This window comes from Amphiprion ocellaris, chromosome 9 (assembly GCF_022539595.1).
Source record: "Amphiprion ocellaris isolate individual 3 ecotype Okinawa chromosome 9, ASM2253959v1, whole genome shotgun sequence".
Classification (NCBI taxonomy): Eukaryota; Metazoa; Chordata; class Actinopteri; family Pomacentridae; genus Amphiprion; species Amphiprion ocellaris.
In genome coordinates, this window is record NC_072774.1 from 36,895,621 (window position 1) to 36,923,072 (window position 27,452).

General features: G+C 40.1%; 2 protein-coding genes and 1 pseudogene across 4 annotated transcripts in view; 2 read left to right on the plus strand and 1 right to left on the minus strand.

The window, feature by feature from the left end:
• The window catches only part of tsnare1 (T-SNARE Domain Containing 1), a 230,379-nt gene that overhangs the window by 185,426 nt on the left and 17,501 nt on the right, over positions 1–27,452 (plus strand). For 2 of the 3 annotated variants that reach the window (XM_055013784.1, XM_055013785.1), the window contains exon 11: positions 6,848–6,957. In XM_055013784.1, the coding sequence (XP_054869759.1) occupies positions 6,848–6,943 (96 nt within the window). In that variant the 3' untranslated portion in view covers positions 6,944–6,957. Of the gene's footprint in view, positions 1–4,802; positions 5,841–6,847; positions 6,958–27,452 lie in introns of those variants that run through there. The other variant, XM_055013786.1, reaches the window with a different exon arrangement.
• LOC129349690 (uncharacterized) lies at positions 21,722–24,114 on the minus strand (annotated as a pseudogene).
• Positions 24,197–26,336, plus strand: LOC111565128 (uncharacterized; the record flags this gene model as incomplete). The annotated part of the gene is made up of 1 exon (XM_055013946.1): positions 24,197–26,336. A coding segment is annotated over one exon (2,013 nt), but the record flags the coding sequence as incomplete, so codon positions are not given.

A 27,452-nucleotide genomic window follows, 5' to 3' on the forward strand; every position in this document is an offset into this window, starting at 1 on the left:
AGTTTTTCTAAAATTTGTGAACATCTTATGCACATCTCACACAGCCTGCTATATATTTGATAATTTGACTTGTCGTGCATACAGCTAACTGTTATTTAATACTGACCAACACCTATAAAACCCCAGTTTGCCACACATTACTCATGAATCACATGTAGATAAACAAATGGTGCATGTCCAGTTTTTGAGGAAGAAATTCTGATTCTGGACAAACCACAGACTTCCAGATCATCTTTTGGAAGTCATACCACTGTGCATGTACTGATGGTACATACCAGCAGGATCAAGGCGATGGAAGTAACAGCAATAAATTCTCTCATATGTAGTGACTGGTTTTGGCACTGCTTGAATGGTATCCTATTCAGGGCAGAAGCAAATTACTCTTGATCTGAGATGCATCTTCAGTTGCAGAGCTAATGTCAAAGGAAATTTTGTTTTGCAGTAAACTTGATACCCAGATGCTGCACCATCATGTTCATCTGACAGTAAGCCAATACAAACAGACTTCAGAATTTTGTCTGTGTTTATTTATGGTAACAGTCATAAAAACAGTGTAAAAGAAAAAGAAAAAAACATTACCTGCCATTACATGCATCAAGTATCTCCTGAATAAATAAAATTATAATTTTGCATACCATATAGATAACATATCGATAAATGCATTAGATTGAAATCAAACATTGCTTTGAGGAATACCAGGGGAGTAAGAGCTTAACTGAATTAAATGCAATGACAGTTTGTGGTGTAGTGTGTGACCCGTTAAATGCATTTAGACATTAAATATACACAGATCCATTTAAACTTGTCTTAAAAGCATCTCTGAAGATGGACAGTGTAGAATGGCCAGTTTGTAGGTACAAGTCATAGGGTCTGCCATGACTGTTCAGTCTGAACTTTTCTGTATTCATGTTGCCATAGAAGAGCATCCACTATCTCTGTGATAGACAACAAAACCGTCTATTTTGAATGTTACATTTTCAAATTAAAGGCAAATCAGTAATCGGACAAATATGCTGATGTTGCTCAGCGTTTGTGTTGACAATGGCTGTCACAGGGCTTCCTACCAGGATGCCAGGATTGGCCGTGAAGTCTGTGTTTATTTGCTGTTCCTCTTAAATATCATAATCAGGGTGACTGCATGGGACTCTAAGTTTTATGTAAATTACATATAAGCCGATTACAAGTGAGGCAGTTCCGCTGTAAACATTATTTATTTTATGGACTTCCAATTTTCCCGACCAGATGCGATAAAGGGAGAATAATATTATGGCCATTATCATTGCATTGCATTATTGTTGTATTATGAGGATATTTCTCATGTCACACAAGGTAAGTAGTTTTTCTCTCAGAGACACAGCGAGTTTGTCTTCCATGTACAGGAGGCACAGATTAGCTAGATAGTTGATTTGTATGGCAGTGCTATCAGTTTTTATGGTTCTAATTCAGTTTTTCTGCATTTTCCCTCAGAGAAAAGTGTGTTTTTGAAATGTTTTATGATCGTAGTAAGTCTCTGATGGCCACAGAAATATTGGAAAGGTGAACAAGTCATTCATGTTCTTATCTTCTCTATCTCCTTTTTTTCTCAAACTAATCTCTCCTTCTTCCTCTTGACCAACACTGCTGACCTTCACATGGACAAGCGGGATTTCTTGAACGAGGATAGCACGAGAGGCAAAACAATGACAAGTGGTGAAGCTGTGAAAGCAAAATAGAAAAAGAACTGATGCTGCATTAGAAAAGCGCACGTTGTCCATTTAAACCACTACGTCCATACACACTATTTGCCCAAATGTTTTACTGTGGGAATTATGGAGAATTCATCTGTGAGGAAGTCATTTCAAGCTGAAACTTGGGTGTCTGAATAATAAGGACAAAGCTCATTCTCAGAGCCTATTCTCTAATTTACATAATATGCTTTCATTTATGTATCAGACTGAATGGGCTTTGGTAATTTTTGCCATGACCTTAAAATATTTCAGGGTTTTCATGTGTTCAATATTTAAAACAGCACCTGATGTTGTGTTTCCTTCTTGCCAACAATGGCAGCACTAGTTGCTCAGTGCAACTTTAAAATATTGATGCTAAGAGAGGAGAATGCCTAAGAGAAAAACTATGGGTTAGAGTTCAAACGGAGGAAGAAAACACTCATAAAATGGCTTGAAATGAAGCAGGTTGTACAAGGTAGTGAGAGAGGCCTCAGACAAATCACTTTTTGTCTCCCTGACAGAGTTCACTGATGTAGTTAAAAAACTCCACAGAGGCGTCTTGCTCAAGGTGTATGTGTAAACCCTGGATTTGCACTTTACCCTTACACAAATACTGAAGGACTTGTAAGTGTTTTGGAGACTTGGTGAAGGCTTATGACTATGTCTTCAGAGTTTTATGTGGAGGGTGCTTTGATTGTAAGGTGCTGGGCCAGTTGCAAACATGGCATTCTTTCCAGTTTTACAGTCAATTTTCAGTGGATGTTGGACTCTGCCAAGTTTGACCTTTGTCACCATTTCTATTTGTGATTTTAATGGTCAGAATTTTAAGGCGCTGCACAAGACTGGAGTACCCACTTTGATGACCTCATGCTTGCATCTCTGCTTTTTGCCGATGATGTGGTTCTGCTGGCTTTGTCAGCATGTGACCTCTACTGTACACTTACTTCAGTTAGCAGCCATGTGTGAAACGGTCAGGATGAGAGTTTGCACCTCCAAGTCTGAGACCAGTGTTCTCTGTCACAAAAAGATGAATTGTTCAGTACAGGTTAGAAGGGAGCTATTGCTAAGTGAGGAAAAAAGGAAATTGATGCAGCAGTACTTATGTTGCACCTTTGTTTTAGTCTGTTGACAGGAAGAAGTGCAGCTAAGTCCGATCTATGTTCCTAGTTGTTACTTTTTGTGATAAAATTTTCAAAGGATATGATCACAGCTACAAGCTGCTCAATCCTGAATATACAGAATGCTTTGCAAAGCTTAGTTACTTTGAAAAAACAACCCATCAGGGATCTGATCAGAATACGTCCATGGTCATCTTCCATCCAACTGGGAGGTGACCCAGAACACATTGGATGGATTTTCTGTTTCTGGACTGGACTGAGAATGCCTCAGTATCTCTAAGGATATGCTGGAGTTTGTGGCTGGGGAAAGGATGCCTGATTAATCCGCTCCCACTGCAACCTGGACCTACAAAAGCTGCATGGATGGGTCTCCACAGATTCCAAGTAATTACTTGAGCAAAAGTGAGCAAGTACTCACTCTGAGGGTGGCTTAACTGTCAATAATCATCTATTATTAGTCTTACATTAATTACTAAATATTAAATATTGATTTTTCTTGTCATCTGCATTGCATATTGGTTTTAACTGATATAGTCCCAGGTAGTTTATCTTTCATATGCTATCTGTGGGGATGCCCTAACTTAAATTGATTCCAGCTAAACCTTCTGACCAGATTCCGATGATGCACACGTAAGATGAGTTCCTTTAATTAGTGAGATTTCTTTCAAAGATTTGAAAAAAAAAAGTCAATTGATGCACATTTTATTCAGCTGATGACAATCCTGTTAGCAGTTGAATGCAATGAAATAATCAGTTAGGCGTGCTACTTCTCCAGTTTGGTACGTTAAAATGGTGCATAAAGTTAAAATAGTTTCAGTCAGACCTCAAACTAATGAAAAATTTGTGCAAAACATGATGGGAAATTTTGGCCATGTTTCGTGGTCAACATGATTATTTCCAAAATCTGCCTCCAATTGTGCTTAGATTTTATCATACATAAAATCGCATGTCAACGTTTTTCAAGTTTCTGGTGTTTCTACTCAGATTTTATACTCAGCTCTAAAAATATGCATTAAAACAGGACATGCACTGAATGTCAGGTTTCAATACAGCATTCACAAAAAAAAAAAAAAAACTTAAGAGGATTTTCCACACTGACAATAATAATACATCTCAACTTACTGTTTTGCCATCAACATCATGGTGGAAGATATGGACAATAGTGTTTGAAAGCCTGTTTTGTAAAATATGAGTGTGGGTATTAGTTATAAAGCCATACTGATGGTATCTTAGATTGAATATGCTATTGCCCTAATTGTAGACAATAAAAGTGAATGAAAAAGGTGCGAGGGAGACACTGTCTTTTCCCTGAGGGCTTGCACCACCCATAGGCCCTGAACTGCCGCCACTAAGGACACATTCTCTAGCAGATTAAGTCACTGGTGATAAGAGCAACCCTCCTCTATCCTCCCCTGCCTCTCCCTCTGAGAGTCTCCCTGTCCTGACTCTCAGCTTGCCCTGCAATCTGGAAAATTCTGGTTTCAAAATACTGCAACACTTCCTTTGTTATACTAAGCCCTTTTTGTTCCCCCTCTACCTTATTTATTTTCTTGTTCTCCCCAAATAACAGCAGCACTGGGATGAGCAAGCGGGAGAAAGAGAAAAAGAAGGTGAAAAAGTGTATGGAAGTGAGAGGGAGGGTATTCAGTATATAAAGAGAGGGAGCAACTCTGCACTGTCAGACTGAGCAGAGAGAAGGAGAGGATGGCAGAGAAAGTTTATAAGGCGTAGTTTAGGAGGAAATGCGTGAGAGAAGCTGGGGAATCTGTGGTGGCCAGCTGCAAGAGGGGAGATAGCGGAGAAAGGCTTTTAATTCTCAATCCCCACAGAGCCTTTGAAAATTACCAATCTTCTTATCACAGACGCAGGGCTGCTTATGCAAATTGTTGTGGAGTGGAACGTTTAAACGGAAAATTACTCGACAGCATTTTTTTCTCTCCCTCTTCCCTCTCCCCCTCTCCCTCTCTCTTCCACACAGAAAGCCTGTTTTGAGTCTCAGATAAGAAGATGAATTGCTCTCTCCGTGCTTTGAAGCGCGTCAGGATTTAAAGACTCCAGCCTCGGCTCTGGTCTAACGCCGCTGCTCTCGCTGCCTTTGTAGCAGAAAACAGGCTGGGAAAAAAATGGAGAAAAAGCATTTCAAAACAACATAGAATCTGTGCTCCAACACATCGTCCCCGCCTGAGGAGACAAGGAGCAAAGAGAAATAAAATATTCCCTAACCCCTGCTCTTCACTCTATTTCTTTTTATATTTTTTCCTTAACACAGTCAACACTTTTTTTCCCTTTGGCAAGTAATTGACATGGATGGATAAAGCTCATGTGCTATGAGGAGGAAATGTTTGATGAATTTGAAATATAAATTAAACCACATGTGAAATTAGAAATGAAACAGAAAACATTGGCAATCGGCTATAGTGGTTAAAGTGGGGGGGCGAAATGCGAATGAATTATTGAATGAGTGCAACTGACTATGAAACGGCATGGTTTTACATATTTCATGATCAAGCAGTTTTGACGTATGTTCACTCCTCTGCATTTAAAACCGTTTACTGCCATCTTATTTTCATGTTTCAGTGGCATGACATGAAAATTAATTAACTTAAAAGGTTTTACAAGTTCTGAACAAACTTCAAACACCAGAAATTACTATTGTAGATCAAAAGCAATAAATTACTATTGTTCAAATTACTATGAAATTAAACAAATTATGTCAGCATTCTGAATAACAACAGCCGGCTATAAACAGAGATAAACAACCTAATCAAAAAAAAAAACAACTGCAATATATTCAATGCACAATTTGGGACAATAGTGCATTTCAAATAACATGCTTGTATAACTTGAAAACATAAAAACAACTGGATGCAACAACTTGCAAAGCTAATGAATTTGAAACTTGGACAATTAATCATTCGTGCAGTTAAAACCTCTACACAAGGTAGAGGTTGTAAATTCAAAGAAACTATGTAACCTACAACTTCTAGTGTAAAATTCAGATCCTGACTAGCTGTAATCGCATTCTTAAACAGGCAAGTTAAAGAACTAAAAAGACTCGAGAGATGTAGTATGAAGACTAAAATTCATCTTGTGCAGATTTTCACATCTATGGCATGCTTTAAAAATGATCCCAAAATGGTCTTGCAACAGATGAGGTGAAGAGGGTAGAACACTTTGGAATAGGATGATAAACCTGCAAAAGTCACTATTTATGTCTCTTCTCCCTTTCATTTTTCTTCATTTTAACTTTTAAAGTGAAGGAATGACACATGTACTAAACAAGCTCATTAACTGATATCCCTGTGGGGGTGGAATGAGGTCAAGGGAAGAAGGAGATCTTATTTGGTGATTTAGTTCTGTAAGGGTGCCATCTAACAGGGAAGAATGATGTTCAGCAGAGCTATCAGTGATCAGTGAGCTGCACTTTGAAGGAAGGAAATGTAAAACACCACTGGACATTTTTTGTTTTATTTTTGGTCTATTACAGACACCCCATTCCTGTATTTTATCAGTATGTGTCAGCATGACCTCAATTCCTCTACAATTGTGATGATGTCATCTGGCTGAAATTCCTATATCCTTGATGTTTTATGTTCACTTTCAAGATTTCTACCTTTTTTGCACCTTTTTGTTTGTGGGTACATGGAAATGTGTGCTGTGAGGTTGCAATGATTTAGTTGAAAAACTAAAAACAGGACAGATCCAGTGTTGTGGCAATATGGCTGGAAAACATGGCATTTATAGGGCTGATGATACATGGCAGTAAAGAGCTTTTCTGGGTGTAAAAATGATGATGTGGATTTGAATATTTTCTCTCTTATATAGTGGCAAATTGCTGGTAAAATCAATACTGTCTTATGTAAAGCACCAACATGGACTGGCACAATTGACAAACTAGCAGTACCATCTTTAGCATTGTCTTTTCCCTCAGATGTTGGATTCAGCAGACAGTATGCAGCATCCAACAGGGAACTGACAAATGCTTTAACTCCACCTACCCATTCAATTCCTTTCTCCCCACAGAGGCAGCTGAGGAAGAGGAAGTGCTACCTCCTGGTGGTTGGAGCTATCGTCCTCACGATTCTCATCATCATCATTGCGGTTTCAGCGAGAAAATGAGACTGGCCACTGTGGTAAGATCCATAATCTGCAACATAACACCACAACTCTTGTCTGAGGAATTCAGCTTTGCACTTCCTAAATCCTTCACTTTGTTACGTGGCCACAGATGGAGACTCAGGTGCAGGACAACAAAACACAGCGAGTGGGCATAGGCAAGACTAAAGATATTTATTACAATAAGAAATATTAACAACACAGCCAACAGAGCCACAATAAGGTTGGAAGTGCCAACAGGAAGTGACGTGGAACTAAAGAATATGAGGAGGAACACAGACTGAGCCTCCTCGAGGTCTGGCGGAACTACTACACCAGGGTAAATACAAAAACAGACAGAATTAACCACAAACCCGAGCTAAGTACCACATAGCCAGGAGGGTCAAGAATCAAGATACACAATAACTCAAAGCATTAATGCTGCTAATTTGGCCCGGCTGGATTTAGCACTCGGAACTCAGGATTGACACAGAAGAAAACTACACTCCGCTGATTGGCCACGACAGACTAACACTACACAGGTTACGCGATTGATCAGGGAAATTAAGTGTCACAAACAAGAGAGGGAACAGGGCTGGACGTGGCAGGTTGGGGTGGTGTGTGGCGTGGCTGATGGCAGAGCGGGGCAGGTACTGCAGATGACTTTGTCCAGCGTGGGTAGCCATAGAGGTAGGGAGGGCAGGTGGATTCCAGGTGACTTCTGAGAGTACAGACAGAGGAGGGTTAGAGCAGAGAAATCCACACTGGAGCAGGTGGGAGGTCCAAACTGGAAGAGCAGGAGACACAGAATTAGTATGAGGCATGAAATAAGGAGCTAGACTTGAACCAGATTCTGACCTGACTGAGACTGTTCAACAATCTGGCGCAGAGTCGGGAGAAGGAGGTAATCTGCATCATCCCTACCACCTGCCCACACACCAGTCTCTGCTGATAGGATTGGCAGCACCTGCTTGCATGACACACCACATGCTCACACCCACCTGAAAAGAGAAGGAAGGCATGGGGAAGGGAGAAGGCGGCTGCCACTACTTGGAGCCTGAGGTGGAGGGCATAACACTTTACATGCTAACAGTACAGAAATCCTGTTTGCAGACTGTAAAAATACAATGTCAAGACACCACAGTGGGGAATAAATTATTCTCCTATCATTCAGACTATCCCATGATTCATGTGCCTTGTTGCAACCTTGTTACAGAAAATTAATACAATTTAACAGTCAGGTATACTTTTAACAGACAGTGCATGCAGTAATCAATTGCATTTACAACATCTTACTGTAGTTGTGGAGTTTTGAAACCCATAGGCCAATTTAATTTATCAACATTTTGTTTTGACATCATTTGCATTTTACCATTTCTACATTTGAAGAGAAAACATTTCAAACTAAATGTGTTAGTTGCCTATAAGATGCCCATCTCTCTCATGTGTCTCTGGGTGAGATTTACACCCTGCTGTTTTGTTTGCCAAAGCCTTCAAATCCTCAAACTAGCCTCAAAAAGCAATCAACATAAAACCTCACAGTAAGAAACATGGTGGTATGCATTGGTCAAGTCTCACTCAGTTTTCTGCAAATGTTCACTGTGCTGTTAAACTTAGTGCCAAACATTGGCAAGGAGTGTCCATCTCATCCATCTGCCCACAGTCACTGCCTCATTTTCTAGACATATCTACACTTTATACAGTCTTTCTTTTTTATCAGATAGAGTCTTTACTGCCTTGTATTTAGTTAAGACCTGACATAAGGCTCCATCTTTTTAAATCATCCTGACTATATTGGATCCATTGTCACTGTCACGGCTTCAATTCCGCTCTTTTAAATAGCAGTGTCCATTTGTTTAAAAGTCACTCAGAAACACAATAAAATGCCCCATATTTGTGCCTTTTGCAAAGATATGATTCCTTAATATGCCAATGGTAGTCCATATCAGCTCCATTCAATACCTTGCACTTAGATTAGCATAACTAATTTAACCATAGTAAGGAAAGACTGACTTTAACACATTATACATACAGATTGGCAGTGAAGAGGAAACTTAGGATGGAGACTTTGGTACTTATTTGCTGTTCTCTATCATTAAAGTAGATTCAAACTTGTAATGTGTTTGATCTTCAAAATAACAGATTTTTGGTGGAGTATTATCTTAACTTGTCAAGTTCATCAACAAACAAGATGCCATCTTGCTTGTAAAATGAATCAACTGTTAAATTAACACTGGACTAAATGTAGTTTCTACTTGCCTATTAACATTACACAGAGGGTTTCTGAAGATGTCTGTTTTTAAAAATGCAGATTCTAAAAAAAGATCAGTTTTTGTAAAAGCAGATTTCTCTATCAATTAAATTTCACTTGAAGAGAAATCATCTGGTGTTTTAATATAGTTGATATACTAGTTTATATACACCAATCAGGCTAAACATTCTGACCACCTGCCTAATATTGTGTTGGTCTCCTTTATGCTGCTAAACCTCCTCTGACCCAGTGGTTCATGGATACAGGACCTCTGGGGATGTTCTGTGGCACCAGGATGGTGGCAGTGAATTCTGTGGGTCCTGTGGGTTGCAGGGTGGAACCTACCTAGATCAGAATTATCCTGGAACATCCCACAGATGCTCAGTAAGGTTTAGATCTGGGGACTGTGGAACCCTGATGAACAGCTTAGCTCTGTCATGTTCCCTGGGTCACTCCTGAGCAGTTTTTGTGGTGTGTTGTGGTGCATTGTCCTGCTACTGTGAGTAATAAATGGCATCAAGGACTGCTGCTGTCATGGGGGGTGGAGGGTTGCTTGACCTGCAATGTTTAGGTGAGTGGTACATGTCAAACACCCATATGAATGTCAGGACTCAAGGTTTCCCAGCAGGTGTATAGGTGTATGGAGAGACCAAGTGCATTAAAGTTAAAGGAGACAATGTTTTAAAAAAAAAAAAAAAACCCTCAAGAATGATCTTTCTCCTGTGATGTTTTCAGGTGGGGCAGAGAACTTTTTGGAGGACCTTCGTAGTTATGGGCTACAAAGTTGGCTTAGGCAGGAGTTTGGGATATATGAATCAATGATTTAAAAAAGTATCAAGTGGCTCCCAGATAGCTCAACTGGTTGTGTGGATGACCCATGAACAGGGGCTATAGTTCCTGATGCAGTGTCCTGGGTTTGATTCCCGCTCATGGCCTTTTGCTGTAGGCCTTCCCACCATTCATTGCCCTGTTTTCCTGTTTGCCTCTCGACTAACCTATCAAACACAACCAACAAAAGGCCAAAAAAAACTTGAAAAGGATCGAATTTTGGAAAGGTTTTCCATATGTCATGTAAAATTGGTAGTATGAACCAAAAGATGAAGTTAAGAAGTTGATTCGCAGTGTGAGTGTCTGATTGTGTTGGGGGAGTCGTGCTTGTTGAGGTGTGTTAATTCTAATGCTACTGCCCCTTTAATAACTACTGAAATTAGCAGGATTTGATTGTAGTTGGATGCACTGTGAACTCATGTTGTCTATGACTGATCACAGAGAGATAAAGGTCTTCATTTCTTTAGTTTCTTCATGTTTTTATTATCATTGATGGGAATATGTGTTAAATTACCAGTTTAAGAATAACAGGTTGAGATGCACTGACAGTCCTCAAACTGTGTTGGTCTCACGAGTTACTCATCCTGTTCCAGTAGCCAGAAAGTGGCAAATGATCCAACATCCAACAAAATATAATTATTTCATCAGGATTACTGGCAGTAACGCTGGTAGCTATGTTGTGGAATAGGCAGTAGCCATGCTTCTTCTCCTCTCTATAGAAAACTCTGCTTTGGCTTTCATGTAAGACGTTCAAAAACTAAAGTTGGATGCTTTAGACCTGTCTGACACATCAGCATGTCCAACTTTCTAGAAATTGAATTGGATTCCTAATCTTTAATTAGAATCGGTGAATAAGACAAATTATGAGATGAGGAACCCTGGGGCTGAAGTTGCTGAGAATATGTTTTGTAATAATTCTAAAAGTGCTAAATATTATTTTTCAAGGGTGATTTTGTAGAAAGTTTTAGCTTAATGTTCAGGCAGTTTACATTTCTGCATGTTTAACAGAGATGCCACATGACACTAAAGCAGCACCTAAATAATAGCCCCATATTACTCATGGCTGGTAAAGCTCTTTTTGACAAACATTGTTGTTTCTCTTACTTGACGTTCAATACAAGATGTCTCTGCTTGCATAAAGTATTGATCCTCACCTATTTTCCTCGGGGGGGAGGAAAATGGAAATCCAGTGGAACAAAGTGTTCTATTCATAAAACAGCAGGTTGGATCGATGCTCCTGTGGCGTCTGGCCCATGTTGAGGCTCTGCAGTTGGTAGTCGACACTCAGGTGGCTAGACATACGTGTTACAGCAAGACAGTCTCAGGGCTAAAATAAGAAACTGGCTGTTGTGAAGTCCACTACCATCTGCTTCACTATTTACACAAGTTCAAAGCTTTATTGACGTTCACCTGTTCTGCCACAAAGCAATGCCACAGTCTAGATGAACTAATAACTTCAGGCAGGCAGGTTGTTATTTTGTCCATATTACAGTGTTTCAATTTCAACTGAGGTACACAAGAAGTTGAACTAAGAAGCCACATATTTTGATTAAGATTCCATTTAAAAATCCAAAAACAAAATGGAATTCGTGTTGAACATCAGCAAAGTGGCATGGAAAGCTGTAACACTGGTCCAACGACACTGACCACTGTCGTGCTGACTAACATAGCTTTACAAATACTGAATTAAATGCCATGTAATTTTGTACGAACACATTCTAATCTGGGCTGCACAGTGGCTTGGTGGTTAGCATTTTCGCCTTGCAGCTAGAGGATCTCCAGTTCAGGTCCCGGCCTTCCTGGGATCTTTCTGCATGGAGTTTGCATGTTCTCCCTGTGCATGTGTGGGTTCTCTCCAGGTTCTCTGGCTTCCTCCCACAGTTCAAAAACATGCTGAGGTTAACTGATGATTCTAAATTGTCTGTAGGTGTGAATGTGAGTGTGATTGTTTGTCTGTATGTGTAGTCCTGTGACAGACTGTTACCTGTCCAGGTGTCCCCTGTCTTCACCCTCAGTCAGCTGGGATGGAATCCAGCCCCCCACAACCCTAATGAGGATTAAACGGTGTATAGATAATGAATGGATGGATGGATATCCTAATTCCCCATAAGATGAATCAGAATCTCTTTGGTCACCCTTAACTTTTCCTGTAATGTAGAACGTACACGGGATCCAACTAAGCTGCCTTTGTTGGTGAGTTCAGTGTTCTCAGGAAACATGTCCGAATTGGTTCTTCTGTTCTTGAGCTATTTTGTTCACCTTTTTCCATTTTGCACAAGCTTAAACACACCTTTGGAATTTGTGTAGATGCTTTGCAGAATATGTGATTGTTTTTTCTTGCATTTACCACTCTTAAATTAGTTGATCTGTAATTAACTTTTTTTTTTGCTCTGAATTTGTCATGATCATAAACTAATGACTTTGTCTACAGTTCAGCACCTTGGTAATTCACACTTAACAACACAGCATTTCTATAGAATAATTGTATTTCATAAGACTGAAAAAAAATCCCATATCTACTAGTAAATGCAGATACCTATATACATTTATACAAAGTGATGATAATTAACATGTAAAAAGTCCAAACTTCAGAGGTTTGAGCTGCTCCAGCAAATATAGGAGACTATTTCCCCATAAATTTACAAGTTGCTTATTACTGTGGAAAGTTTCCTGTACATTTAACATGGGCATGCTCTTAGTGAGTCTGATAATGTAGCTCTAGAACCACAAATTCAGCATAGTGAGGAAGTGTTGTGGATGAATAGGTTGGGTTTAAACTGTAACGCTGCTGTTTCATTTTTCAGGACAATAGTCACATTTCTGTCCTTTTTATTTATTTATGTTCCCTAAACCTAACCAAACCTTCACCATAGCATTGTCACATGATTCAAGGGCTAGTTATTAATCACCTACCTCCACACTGGCTGGAATGGCAGAGATATGTTGCTCCACTCAGGATGAACTACTTTAATGATCATCATTTCATCTAGTGTCGTCATCAGGTCAACCTCACGGGGCTGCTAGCATGGCTCTAGCTCTATGGTCTTACTATTGTGAAATTGCTGTAATATTGGTATAGCACAGATGAACAGTTGCCCAAGTGTTTTTATTTGTAAAATTTCAGATGATAAAATTCTTGGTCTGTTTTTCAGCCATACTTGCTTCCTGTCTTTTAATATGACATAATTTTGCTCTGATTTTTTCCCACTTTATTTTATACTATTGTGAAAATCTATGAGATGTAAAGGTTTAATTCCTTTGTGCGACATGCATGTATTTTGATCAGAAATCTTTCTCTGCTTTATTTACGCTGATCTCAGATTAGCAGCTCTTCATGTTTATGGAAATAGACCAAAATCTTTGTTTTAGCAGATGAGGCAGGATTACCATTATTGTGTGTGTGTGTGTAAGACAGAAAGAAGTATCCATGTTCCCAATGGAGGGAAATAATATAGCATACTGTTTGAGTTTAGCCCAAGTGACTTGTTTTATTGCCACAGCAGAACTGTCATAAGCCTGGCAAAGAGAACACGTTCCTGGTGTAAAGATCCAAATGAACACTTGGCTTCAGCTCTATCAAACATTTTAGGTATTTTCGAAAACAGCTCATGTGAAGTGGTGCTTTACCTTCTGATTGCTCCCTCTGGCATGATAATCCTAATAGTATCCTGTCATGTGTGATGCACCAATATTTTCAAATATTGTAGTATGTGTATGTCTAAGATTAGAAAGAAGAACGTCAGTGAATTTGTTTTCATGTGGGCGATACAAAATGATTTCAAAATCTGTTAGAACTACAAAATGTCCAGTGTTAGAGAAAAGATCTTTGTTGAACTTCAGCCAAAGGTTATTTAATTTTTAAAGTGAATAATGACTTCAATATATGAATATGGCATAATTCCAGCCAAATTCACTGGATTTTGGTTGATTTTTTTTTTTGTGAATGTTCTTAAGAAACATTTTTAACATTTCTTTTTTTCCACCAAAAAATATTCAAAGATTTCTCAAAAATGTTGAAAATGTGTAAATCAGAAGTTTCACTGTGAAAATATTTTTTTTTTCTACATTTTCAAACTTTAAAACTGTCAATTTTGACCCGCAGGACGACACGAGAGTTAACTGATTTACCAGTAGAGATGATTATTTGCCTGCTAGATCTTGTCTTGACTTCAACATTTGCCAGCAAGTTATATTTCTCAGTAGTAGATAACAAATGCAACTTAAAACACAGTTCAAGTTTGAGTCCACCAATGAAGTCCAATATACAACTGTTGTAGCCCTGTTTGTGGTCTTCACCAGGTCCTCAGGTAAATATTTGCTTCTTTAGCTGCTAAATGTTCAACCACTAGACTCTTATGATCTCTTCTGTTCGCTACCATAACTGTAGCGTATCATTAGAGGCAGCAACTGTAAAAGTCTTCTGTGATTAGAGGCAAATAATTAGTGAATCATGCTTGACAACAGGATTGCTGACATGTAAACAGAAGTTGCGTATCTTTTTTAATATCTTCAAAGTTATTATCAAGACTGTTATCATCAAGACTCCTTTTTAACAGTATTCACTGCTTCTTGATCTTTTCTAATGAAAAATCTTAAAAACAAAGATATTTAAAAAATTGCAGTCAGGACACATGACGTCTTCCAGATTCCACAGTGTGGTAAAAATGCCGCATTAGTGTAATTATTAGGAACATGGTGGAGTTATATGATGATGGGTGTACGTTTTTCCTTCTGTGAATCTGTCTGTCCATCCACAACATTACTCAAAAATGGACTAATGGATTTGAATGAAATTTTCAGGGAAGCTGAGAAATGACACAAGGACCAAGTGATTAGATTCTGGCAGTGATGCGGCTTATAGTCTGGATGCACGGATTAAATATTTCTGTATTGTTGCCAGATAGCGGCATGGCGTCACTGTAACTATAACAGCAAGGGAACCCTACGTCAGCTGCCTGCATCAATTCCCAATTCCACTCGCTACATATTTCAGTCACACAATTCGGTATCCATACATAACGTACACATGCATAACACACGCCTGTGCTCAGTGAAAGGTCAATTTTTTTGATTTATTTAGTTTTTGGGTAGATCTAGATTACATGACCATATTCTATGTTGCCAAGATTTCTGAATACACAAATTGAGGAATGAACAGCCTTGCCAGAGTACTGCGCTCTCTGAGTGCTTTTCTTGTAATATTTTACTTCTGCTGACAAATTCTTCACACATCCTTTTAGTTAAAATGACTCTCTCTACTACTTAATATCAGGATGGTTCTTGTTGTCATGATAACCATAACCCTGACAGAGATTCTATTATAATGAGAGACTGACCACTTCATAGCTCAATGCACACTCTGATCTGATCTACCACTATCTTTAAGCAGTCTATCAGAATCCATGCAAATGTTGAAATTCAGATATGGTGCTTTAACTTCAAAAGGAAGTTGGCCTGGTACTTTAGAAGGTGGAAAATGATAAACACGGTTAAAGAAATTCAAAGAAAATTTAAAAAATGCAATGACAGAAGCAAAAGTCCTAAGGAGAATGTATGAATTTAAACCTTTAGCCAAATAAATAAATAATGAAAATAGGAAATAGGAACTTTAATGAAAGAGTCGAGGCTTTTACAGCAAAGACAGGATCACCATCCAGACATGACTATAAGACATGCAGGCTATTCAGATCTATGGTCAGGGTCAGACCTTGACTGGGACTCAGGTGAAACGTGTCATAATGGGCATAACATGCTTTCTTTATTTTGAGTCAATTGACATTCTAAAAGTTAAGGCAAAATGTGTTATTTTCATGACGGGCTTTTTTAAACACTTCATATCAAAGTGATGCATACAAGGCCAAGTTCACTGAGTTACAAAGAGTTTCATTATTAACAAAATTCAAAGGAGTTAAGAAGGGCCTTTTGAGATCCAACCAATCAACAGTCAAAGCAGAAAATAAAGCAGTAAAAAGAAGAAAAAGAAAAATATAAAGCACCAGGAGGCAAAACTAATTAGTAGACACAGAATGCGATGCTGTGGAGTCAAAGTATACCTGAATATGAATACATTATTCTGATCTACAATCAACACATATGAAAAACAGACTCATTTTTGATGTTTTTTTTTTTTTACAAGAAAATCTCAAAAGTGCATCCTCATGGGCTGTGGTTTTAATTTATTTATTTTTTGATAATTTTACTGTCTTTTTACCTTTAATTTAGTATTCAATTACATTATAAATATGTCTGAAGATTAGAAATACACAAAGAGATAATAATGCAGATACTAGAATTGCCTTACACCCCTGATGAAGACAAGGTTTCAACTTGCTAGCATGGCCGACTTTATCAAACAGCTCCTGCCAGAGATGCTGATGTAAAGTGCATAAAGTCAGCAGTGATCTTTGTATGGCGATCCTTTGAAGTTGAACTCTGAGGATTCTACCTGTGCTGCCAAAAAAGAATATTAAAGACCCAGTACAGACAGACTTAAACTGGCAATGCTGTAAAGTTAAGATTTACCTCTTTAAACAAACTTTCTTTTGTTCTGGCTTATTAACTATTTACCAGCAGTCATCATTAACTGTTTCATCATTTTTCTGAGTGTGTGAAAACAGCACAGCTCCCATCTGCTTTACAGAGTTTGCAGTGATTTCCAGCTCACTGGTTAGCTGCACAGCTACAACTTTGCTGCTCTGGTTTCTGCTCTTCGTGTTGTCTATGTGCCATTTCAGCCACAACAGGCAACAGTTTTTAGAAAAAAAAAAAAAAGTACTTCAAGCCCCACTGTATACTACCTGCACTAGCAGCAACAATAAGACTACCTGGTGAAAGTACAAAACATTTAACTGAAGAGACATATTTTTCCCTCAGGACTTGGTACAGACTGTTAGCTAGTAAGTTTCGCCTCCACTCATTAATGTGTTTTCGTATGTTGGTTGTTTGAGCTTCACTGTGCAGAATCACATATGTTCAGAGTTTGACACTAAAAGACTGTTTTCAGATTCTTCAGCTGAAAGTGACATTTACTCTGAGCTCACCTGAAATCTGACTTGAAGACAAGAACTTTGTTTACATTTTCATAGATTCTGAATTTTTAAATGAGGAATGAAATGTCTTTTTCCTCGCCGAGTAACTTCTTTTATTTTTTTGGAAAACTACACTACCATTCAAAAGTTTGGGGTCACTTAATGTTCTTATTTTTGAAAGAAATGACTTTTTTTTCAATAAAGACAACATTAAATGAATGATAAATCCAGTGTAGACATTGTTAATGTGGTAAGTGACTGTTCTAGCTGGAAACAGCTGATTTTTAATGGAATATCTCCATAGAGGTACAGAGGAACATTTCCAGCAACCATCACTCCTGTGTTCTAATGCTACATTGTGTTAGCTAATGGTGTTGAAAGGCTAATTGATGATTAGAAAACCCTTGTGCAGTTATGTTAGCACATGAATAAAAGTGTGAGTTTTCATGGAAAACATGAAATTGTCTGGATGACCCCAAACTTTTGTATGGTAGTGTATATCTAGGAGGTTTACTTTAAAAATATAATCAGTGTTACAGCAGTTACTGATAACCTGATAAAAAAATGTGGTTAACAACCGAACCCAGGGATCACAAATTAAATTGATTTAAATTCATTACTTTCTGTTATAATAATAAGAAACGTAACAATTGATTAGACTATAGTTTAAAAACTCACAAGTTCTGATGTAAAGGCAAATACTCAAGGTCATTCACCGTTAGATCCTTATCGATCCTGTCTCCATGTCTAGAATAATTGGAATTTGTAATTCTAAGTAGACTAATTAATGATGTTGCTGCTGTTGTGCCCAGCTCCATTGCTTTGGAGATGCTCATATGGATGCTGCTGATGTCTGATGCTGCAAGTATTTAATAAACTTGGTAGAAAGACTATTACAAACAGCTGGAAGCAACAAACTGAATTTCAGCTCCTGTTAACATTTTGTCAAAAAAACAGACTATTTTCAGTATTGGTGGATCTTATTGACTAGTTACAGGCTTTGTTTTTATTGCAATATAAACTGTGTTTTTATGGACATTAAATATAATATAGATGTGAAATTGTCAAGAAAAGTAGATAAGACAAAACTAAAAAAAAAAAAAACCCAGAAAGGTGGGATAATGGTCTTCAACCTATTTAGAAATGTATTTTGAAATGGTAACCATGCCCATAATCCACATTTATAAGAAATATATTAGAAATCTGATTAGATCTTCTTTTTTCTTTAATGGAGTACAGCTACCTTTTTTTGGATTCTAACTACATAACACCATTACGGCCCAGACACAAATTATATAATAAAGCAGAGAATTACAGGGTCATTTAAAAGTGACAGTATCTCAGTTTTTACAATGTGTTTCTTCTGCCTCTGTGAGACTAGCAATCAGGTATCGCTTTATTTATTTTTTTATTGTTTCTTTTCATTGTTGGAAATTGACTGATAATTACATTTCCATTCAGGGTGAATGTTCACATCCAAACCACTACGTTCACCTGGGGTAACACAAAAATGTGTGTGGCTACTGAAGAACAAGGGAGGAAAAATCAGTACCAAAACATTTCTTCAACAGTTGTTCCTGTTTTACTCACACCAAAACACTGATTGACAAAAAATGCTAATATGTGTTAATGTTAATAGTAAAATCTGCAGAAGTAGAGCTGACCACATAGAAGTTCTTGCTAGCATTGTAAAAGATGTTCACATAGTCTTTCACACAGTTTAAATGAACAGATGACCAGCCAGACAGAGTGCAAAGTGAAAAAGAAATGGAGAACAGCAGCAAAAGAGGCAGAAAGGAGAATGGCAAGTGGCATACATCAGTTTAATGAGGTTGACGATGACAGAAATAACTGAGGAGCTGCTTCTGCTCTCAAATCAATGGCCTGGCTCTTTATGGCACTCTAAATAATGCAATGACTGCACCCTGACACGTATTCCTATACGAATTATGTTACTGGCATTGCCCTCACATCTTGTTTACAGAGTCATTTGGGGAGTAAGATCTCTATATGTATGTCAGTGCCATGTGCTAAAAACAGACTCTGAGCATTATGTGTTTTGGCTGCTGGAAGACAGCTTTCCTGCTCTTTATAAGCCACAGGCAAAGGAAAAAAGAAGGGTTAAATTAATAAGCCCCGACATTTCATCATGTGTACATTTCAACTGAGCTACATTTGTTAACTTCAAAATAAATAGTTGCAGGCTGTCTGTGTAGCCCTGTGATGAACTGGTGACCTGTCCAGGCTGTACGCTGCCTTCGTTCTAAGTCAGCTGGGATGGACTCCAAGCCCCTCGTGACCCTACAGAGGAAAAAGCAGGTTATAGAAAATTAATGGATAAATAGTTGCAAGGTGGAAGTATTATTGTCTTTTTCTCATTTTGTTCCAACTCCAGCTATTCTAGGCCCGACTGAAGCAAGCAGGACTTATACGACCCTATTATTACATATACAGTGGCTATAATATCTGGCCAGTTATTCAATGCTTGGAAAATTGCTGTCATTAATCAAAATAAAATTAACCATTAAGGCACTTTAAGTGGTACTGACTCTACCTTCGAGCATGAAAAGAAGCTTTAAAGCCAAACTAGAACTATGTGCTACTACAAGTAATAATTGCAGGACTGTGGTGGGTTCAATTATGTTGATATGTGAACAGTACTGAACTATTCTAAGAGAAATTAAACATTTTTCAAAGGAGAACAGACTTCGATACAAAGCTGGAATGAAGCTTAGGGAAACGTCTTCAAGTGAGGTGGAAGTTTTTGAGAAGTTTGTATTGTGACATCCTTCATCAAATTTTTGGCTGAGTTTATTCTGTGATCCAAAACATCTGAACTCCCAGCATGTGTGTGCTAAAATATCTACTAACCATTAGTGCTACTCACCAAAAACCCACTGAGGGAATAGTAACATGCAAGGGTCTAAAAGGTGATGTACCGTTCTTGTGCCTAATTAACAATACTATCTGCATCATCTCCTTGCTGCAGTAAATATGGTCTAACAGCTGTTGGGATGTAACAGCAGCACTTCAAACGTGCAGCTTCAGTGTTCAAACGCGAACCTAAATAAGACTGAGCAAACAATGTAAAAATATATGAGCTGTGATCGAGTGCGTCTCCCTGGAGAGGTCAGCAACTCATTTGCATAAAGTAGACTCGATTTCTACTTTATGCAAATTCAATGCGGCATGCGGAGGTCCGACGCATTGCGAAACTTTAGTCAGACGTCTAAACTAGCTGTTGTTGAACTAAAACAAGGACAGATTCAGCGACTGCACGTCATTTCTCACCTCAAATGCTTGCAAAAATACTTTTCGCTGAAGCGTTTTGGAAAAAATTTTTTGGTCTGATGCATCTGCTGGACTCTAAAGCTGAAAACGCTGTCATGTGACCATGTAGTGAGCCGCTGGTCACCGCCCACCATGCTGATGATTTTCAGATGCAGCACATTTACATGCAGGAAAAACGCATCTGGTGGACATGTAGCTTAATAAGGATAGTATGTTATTTTCTGTTGATTTGTTTGAAGTGATGAGTCAGTGAATGTTGAGTCATTTCAAAGATGATATATGCATAATCTGAAAGACGCATTAGGAGGTTTGTAAATGCCATACGATGAGAATGAGTGTTTTGAGTTGAACATCTTTGAGTCCACATGAGTTTCTAACATGGGATGTCCATAAATCTTCCTGAGGTGTTTGAGGACTGAGTATGGTAGTTTGTATGGGTAGCTGCAGTGCCTTACAATAAAGTAAAGATTATTGGCAACTGCAAATTTTAGGATGGCTTGTTTTTTAGAGGTGTCAATGATTGGATGATGATTTGTCAGAATTTGATTTGTCAGAAAAAATACAGAAAATTTAGAGACATGGCCATTTTTCTTTAAAAAAAAAAAAAAAACTTCAAATAACACACAGTCATGAGTTGGTTAGGTGTGTGCATGGTTTGCATCCAAACATCAAGTTGCTTCTCTGCCTTGAATATCATGAACCTCAGTAACCAAGAAAAACTTAAAGGCTCTCCCAAGCAGTAATGACTTTTAATCAGGGGCAGGGTTTATCCCTCAATAGCATAAGCATCCTGGAACACCAGAAATCAGAGGGTCCTATGCACCAACAAGTGTGGATTTAACACCAAGTCTATTTGAATTAGGCCAGATATTTGACTGTGCACATAGCTGGCTTCACACAACTATTAAACCAGTGGTTCTCAACCTGGGGTCCGCACCCCTTCAGGGGGGCCACCAGAGATCTGAGGGGGGGCGCAAAGCTTTGTCTGCTCTGAGGCTGTGATGTTATAAAAAATAGATTTTTACATTCTGGATAAATCAGAGTAACAGACTCACTGTGTCATCACAAGTCTACTTATAAAACATTTTAAAAACACATTTATTTGGTCTTTCTTCAGGTTGGCTCCTAGTTCATCTAGATTCATTAGTTTGTGTTACAGTTAGAAAATTACTGACAGAAACGATGTCTGAAAAACGCAAAACGGGTGAAGATTCATCAGTACCTAAAAACTCCGGCTATACCTCCAGAGTTACCTTAAATTTGGTTTTATTAAAGGACAAGACAGAATTATGTTATTTGTAGTGAAATGCTCGTAAATGGCAGCATAATACAAGGATAAATCTGTGGATGTTCTCAGTCATCCAGGTCATGATAAGTCTCAAGCAAGCATAAGTTATGGCAACTGGACTAACCTCGTGTGAGTCGAAAACGTTTCACCTCTCATCCAAGAGGCTTCTTCAGTTCTGAAAGCCTGGTGGGGAGTACCAGATATTTATCCACCAGGAGGGTGGTGGCAAAAACAAGTGGACAAAGACCCGAAACCAACAGACTCGTTAGGTGTTAATGTGAGTCGTTAGCCTTTGATGGGCGGTCGTTACCCCTCCCAGCCCTCTAGGAGGGTGGTTGGGGGTCACCTGACTGCAAGTGGGACAGATGGCTGCACCTCCTTGGGAGGGCTCTAAGAACGGCGTTGTAAGTGGGAGACAAGTGGTGTCTGAGGCCCCCTCCTCTGTTCAAAGATGGCCGTTCTAGTTTGACATGAATGGCTTCTTTTACCCCTCTCTCAAACCATCTGTCCTCTCTGGCTAGAATGCGCACCTTGTGGTCATCAAAGGAGTGCCCCTTCTCCTTGAGGTGGAGGTGGACTGCTGAGTCCTGGCCTGTGGTCGTGGCCCTCCTGTGTTGTGCCATGCGCTTGTGTAATGGCTGCTTAGTCTCTCCAATGTACAGGTCAGAGCATTCCTCATTGCACTGCACTGCGTACACCACATTGCTCTGTTTCTCCCTTGGAATTTTGTCCTTGGGATGGACCAGCTTTTGCCTCAGAGTGTTGCTGGGCTTGAAGTGTACAGGGATCTGGTGGGTGTTAAAGATCCTCCTGAGTTTCTCTGAAATTCCTGCCACATAGGGGATGACAATGTTGTTTCTCTTTTTGTGGTCCTCGTCTTTCTTATCCTCCCTGCGCTTTTTTGCTGTTTTGATAAAAGCCCAGTTTGGATAGCCACAAGTTTGAAGAGCAGAGTGAATATGTTTGTGTTCCCTTCTTTTTCCATCCGCTTCTGATGGGATGTTCTGTGCTCTGTGCTTTAAGGTACGGATCACCCCCAACTTGTGTTCTAGTGGGTGGTGTGAATCAAACAGGAGGTACTGGTCTGTGTGAGTGGGTTTTCTGTAGACCTCAATGTTGAGTTCCCCATTGGTTTCAATGCGTACCACGCAATCTAGAAACGCCAGACAGTTGTCTTGGACATCCTCTCTTGTGAACTTGATGTTTTTATCCACCGAGTTGAGGTGTTCTGTGAAAGGTTCGACCTCACCCTTCCTGATGGTGACCCATGTGTCATCCACATATCTGAACCAGTGCCTCGGGGAGTGGCCACTGAATGTTCTCAGTGCCACAATCTCCATTTCTTCCATGTACAGGTTAGCTACAATGGGGGATACAGGGGATCCCATGGCACAGCCGTGTTTTTGCCTGTAGAAACCATTGTTGTACTGGAAATAAGTGGTGCTGAGGCAAAGGTTAAGGAGGTCACACACCTGTTCGGGGGAGAGGTTGGTCCTCTCAGACAGAGAGTTGTCAAGCAACAGTTTTCTCTTTACTGTCTGTATTGCATCTCCAGTGGGAATGCAAGTAAAAAGCGAAGTCACGTCATATGAAACCATAGTTTCCTCAGGGTCTAAGCTGATTTTTCTGACCTTGTTTGTAAAGTCCATCGAGTTCCTTATGTGGTGGGGGGTGTCCCCCACCAATGGGGAAAGGATGGTGGCAAGATACTTAGCAATGTTGTATGTCACAGAGTTGATGCTGCTTACAATTGGTCTCAGAGGGGCGCCCTCTTTGTGAATTTTTGGCAGCCCGTATATGCAAGGGATGGCATCGCCTGGATAGAGTTTGTAGTACAGGGCCCGGTCGATGATCTGACCTTTCTCCAGTTTTTGCAGGCAGTTAACCACTTTGAGTTTGTAGGTGTTGGTGGGGTCTCGTTTTAGGGTCTCATAAGTTGCTGAGTCACATAGGAGGCTGCTGACCTTTGAGTGATAGTCAGCTGTGTTAAGGATAACAGTACATCTCCCCTTATCTGCAGGTAGGATTGTGATGTTGGGATCCTTCTGCAGAGTTATCAGTGCCCGTTTCTCCTGTGCGGAGATGTTGGACGGGGGTAACTTGGCACTGGAGAGTGCTGCCGACACCTTAAGCCTGATCTGTTCCGCCTCTGTCTCTGACAACCTATTGTTCCTAATGGCCGATTCTGTGGCCGTCACCAAGTCCACCACCGGTAACTCATCTGGTGTGACTGCAAAGTTCAGTCCTTTGGCAAGGACCCCCCCGCTCGGCTGGAGTGAGCTCTCTGTCTGACAAATTCTTAACCCATTTGTCATAGGTGTCCAGTTCCGCTGTTTTGCTCTGTGTGGCCGCCTGGGAAGGACTGCCGCCAGTCCTTCCTTCAGAGCTCTGTATTTTGGCCCATTCTTGTTCCCCCCTGGAACTATAGAACCGGGACTCAAGGTTCTGAAATTTCCGTGTTTGCCTTTCTTTGCCCTTAGCATGCTGCGCCATCTGTGCTGTGTCTGTGTGTTTGGAAACGGCTTCCCAAACATGCCCAGGAAGGACTGCCTCCAGCCCTTCCTCCAACGCATCAATTTTTGATCGTAGGACATCGATCGGAACTGGACACCTATGACAAATGGGTTAAGAATTTGTCAGACAGAGAGCTCACTCCAGCCGAGCGGGGGGTCCTTGCCAAAGGACTGAACTTTGCAGTCACACCAGATGAGTTACCGGTGGTGGACTTGGTGACGGCCACAGAATCGGCCATTAGGAACAATAGGTTGTCAGAGACAGAGGCGGAACAGATCAGGCTTAAGGTGTCGGCAGCACTCTCCAGTGCCAAGTTACCCCCGTCCAACATCTCCGCACAGGAGAAACGGGCACTGATAACTCTGCAGAAGGATCCCAACATCACAATCCTACCTGCAGATAAGGGGAGATGTACTGTTATCCTTAACACAGCTGACTATCACTCAAAGGTCAGCAGCCTCCTATGTGACTCAGCAACTTATGAGACCCTAAAACGAGACCCCACCAACACCTACAAACTCAAAGTGGTTAACTGCCTGCAAAAACTGGAGAAAGGTCAGATCATCGACCGGGCCCTGTACTACAAACTCTATCCAGGCGATGCTATCCCTTGCATATACGGGCTGCCAAAAATTCACAAAGAGGGCGCCCCTCTGAGACCAATTGTAAGCAGCATCAACTCTGTGACATACAACATTGCTAAGTATCTTGCCACCATCCTTTCCCCATTGGTGGGGGACACCCCCCACCACATAAGGAACTCGATGGACTTTACAAACAAGGTCAGAAAAATCAGCTTAGACCCTGAGGAAACTATGGTTTCATATGACGTGACTTCGCTTTTTACTTGCATTCCCACTGGAGATGCAATACAGACAGTAAAGAGAAAACTGTTGCTTGACAACTCTCTGTCTGAGAGGACCAACCTCTCCCCCGAACAGGTGTGTGACCTCCTTAACCTTTGCCTCAGCACCACTTATTTCCAGTACAACAATGGTTTCTACAGGCAAAAACACGGCTGTGCCATGGGATCCCCTGTATCCCCCATTGTAGCTAACCTGTACATGGAAGAAATGGAGATTGTGGCACTGAGAACATTCAGTGGCCACTCCCCGAGGCACTGGTTCAGATATGTGGATGACACATGGGTCACCATCAGGAAGGGTGAGGTCGAACCTTTCACAGAACACCTCAACTCGGTGGATAAAAACATCAAGTTCACAAGAGAGGATGTCCAAGACAACTGTCTGGCGTTTCTAGATTGCGTGGTACGCATTGAAACCAATGGGGAACTCAACATTGAGGTCTACAGAAAACCCACTCACACAGACCAGTACCTCCTGTTTGATTCACACCACCCACTAGAACACAAGTTGGGGGTGATCCGTACCTTAAAGCACAGAGCACAGAACATCCCATCAGAAGCGGATGGAAAAAGAAGGGAACACAAACATATTCACTCTGCTCTTCAAACTTGTGGCTATCCAAACTGGGCTTTTATCAAAACAGCAAAAAAGCGCAGGGAGGATAAGAAAGACGAGGACCACAAAAAGAGAAACAACATTGTCATCCCCTATGTGGCAGGAATTTCAGAGAAACTCAGGAGGATCTTTAACACCCACCAGATCCCTGTACACTTCAAGCCCAGCAACACTCTGAGGCAAAAGCTGGTCCATCCCAAGGACAAAATTCCAAGGGAGAAACAGAGCAATGTGGTGTACGCAGTGCAGTGCAATGAGGAATGCTCTGACCTGTACATTGGAGAGACTAAGCAGCCATTACACAAGCGCATGGCACAACACAGGAGGGCCACGACCACAGGCCAGGACTCAGCAGTCCACCTCCACCTCAAGGAGAAGGGGCACTCCTTTGATGACCACAAGGTGCGCATTCTAGCCAGAGAGGACAGATGGTTTGAGAGAGGGGTAAAAGAAGCCATTCATGTCAAACTAGAACGGCCATCTTTGAACAGAGGAGGGGGCCTCAGACACCACTTGTCTCCCACTTACAACGCCGTTCTTAGAGCCCTCCCAAGGAGGTGCAGCCATCTGTCCCACTTGCAGTCAGGTGACCCCCAACCACCCTCCTAGAGGGCTGGGAGGGGTAACGACCGCCCATCAAAGGCTAACGACTCACATTAACACCTAACGAGTCTGTTGGTTTCGGGTCTTTGTCCACTTGTTTTTGCCACCACCCTCCTGGTGGATAAATATCTGGTACTCCCCACCAGGCTTTCAGAACTGAAGAAGCCTCTTGGATGAGAGGTGAAACGTTTTCGACTCACACGAGGTTAGTCCAGTTGCCATAACTTATGCTTGCTTGAGACATAATACAAGGATCTCTGTCAGAGTCATGTATTAGTTTGAGGAAGATCAACTAACTCAACTTTATTATTTGTCCCTTTAAGGGCGATTTGTTATGCAGCAGCTTACAAACAATAAAAAACAAATTAAAGGAAATGTTTTCTTGTTTTGTTTTTTAAAAAGTAAAAATCTCATAAAACGGTAAAAACGCGACAAAAACAGTAAAAACCCATTAAAAAACTAAAATAATAAAATAAAATGAAGACAATAAATATCACACGAAACATAAGATTGACATGGACATTAGCGGCAATCTTGGTCATTCATGTAGTCAGTTATAGTTCAGTGCCAACAGTCGGCAGCAGCAGCCAGAATAAACTCGAGTAAAAACAGGATAAAGTGCATCGCAGTACATGATAAAGTACAGCGTCAAAAACACAGTTTATTACCTCCTCTTCTCTGCGTTTATAACTCGGATAGAGGTAAGCACAAAGTTTTCATTTTGCTCCACATGGTTTTTATGTTCCTCTGATCCATTCCACTGTCACGTGCTTCATGTACATTGTGATTTACTAAATTGCAGTCAGTTTCATTTTACGTTTTTTTGCATTTTGCTTTAGTTGATACACCAATGAGGCAGCTGATTGGAGAATGAGCACCACCACCTTTTTTATCGCAATAAATCCAACTTGTAACCTGGAAAATATGCATTAATTTGCATTTTCCTCTTCTGAGTTTCTTTAACTTTGAATAGAAACTTGATTAAGAATTCTTCAATTATTGCTTTAACTGTGATTTATTCCATCACAGCAGATGAAGCTGAGTGTTGCCATTTTTAGCCTGGAGAGGCTCTATAAAAGTGAGTGTTGGTTGATCAGTTTAACACTTTGGATTCAGACTAAATAATTCAAAAGTGGATGGAACATCATGAACAGTAAATCAATGACTCTGGTTAATCTTCTGACTTTATACCATTAAAATTAAAGCAAATGTTGGACTTACATGTGCCAAGAAAACAAAAACACAGAAG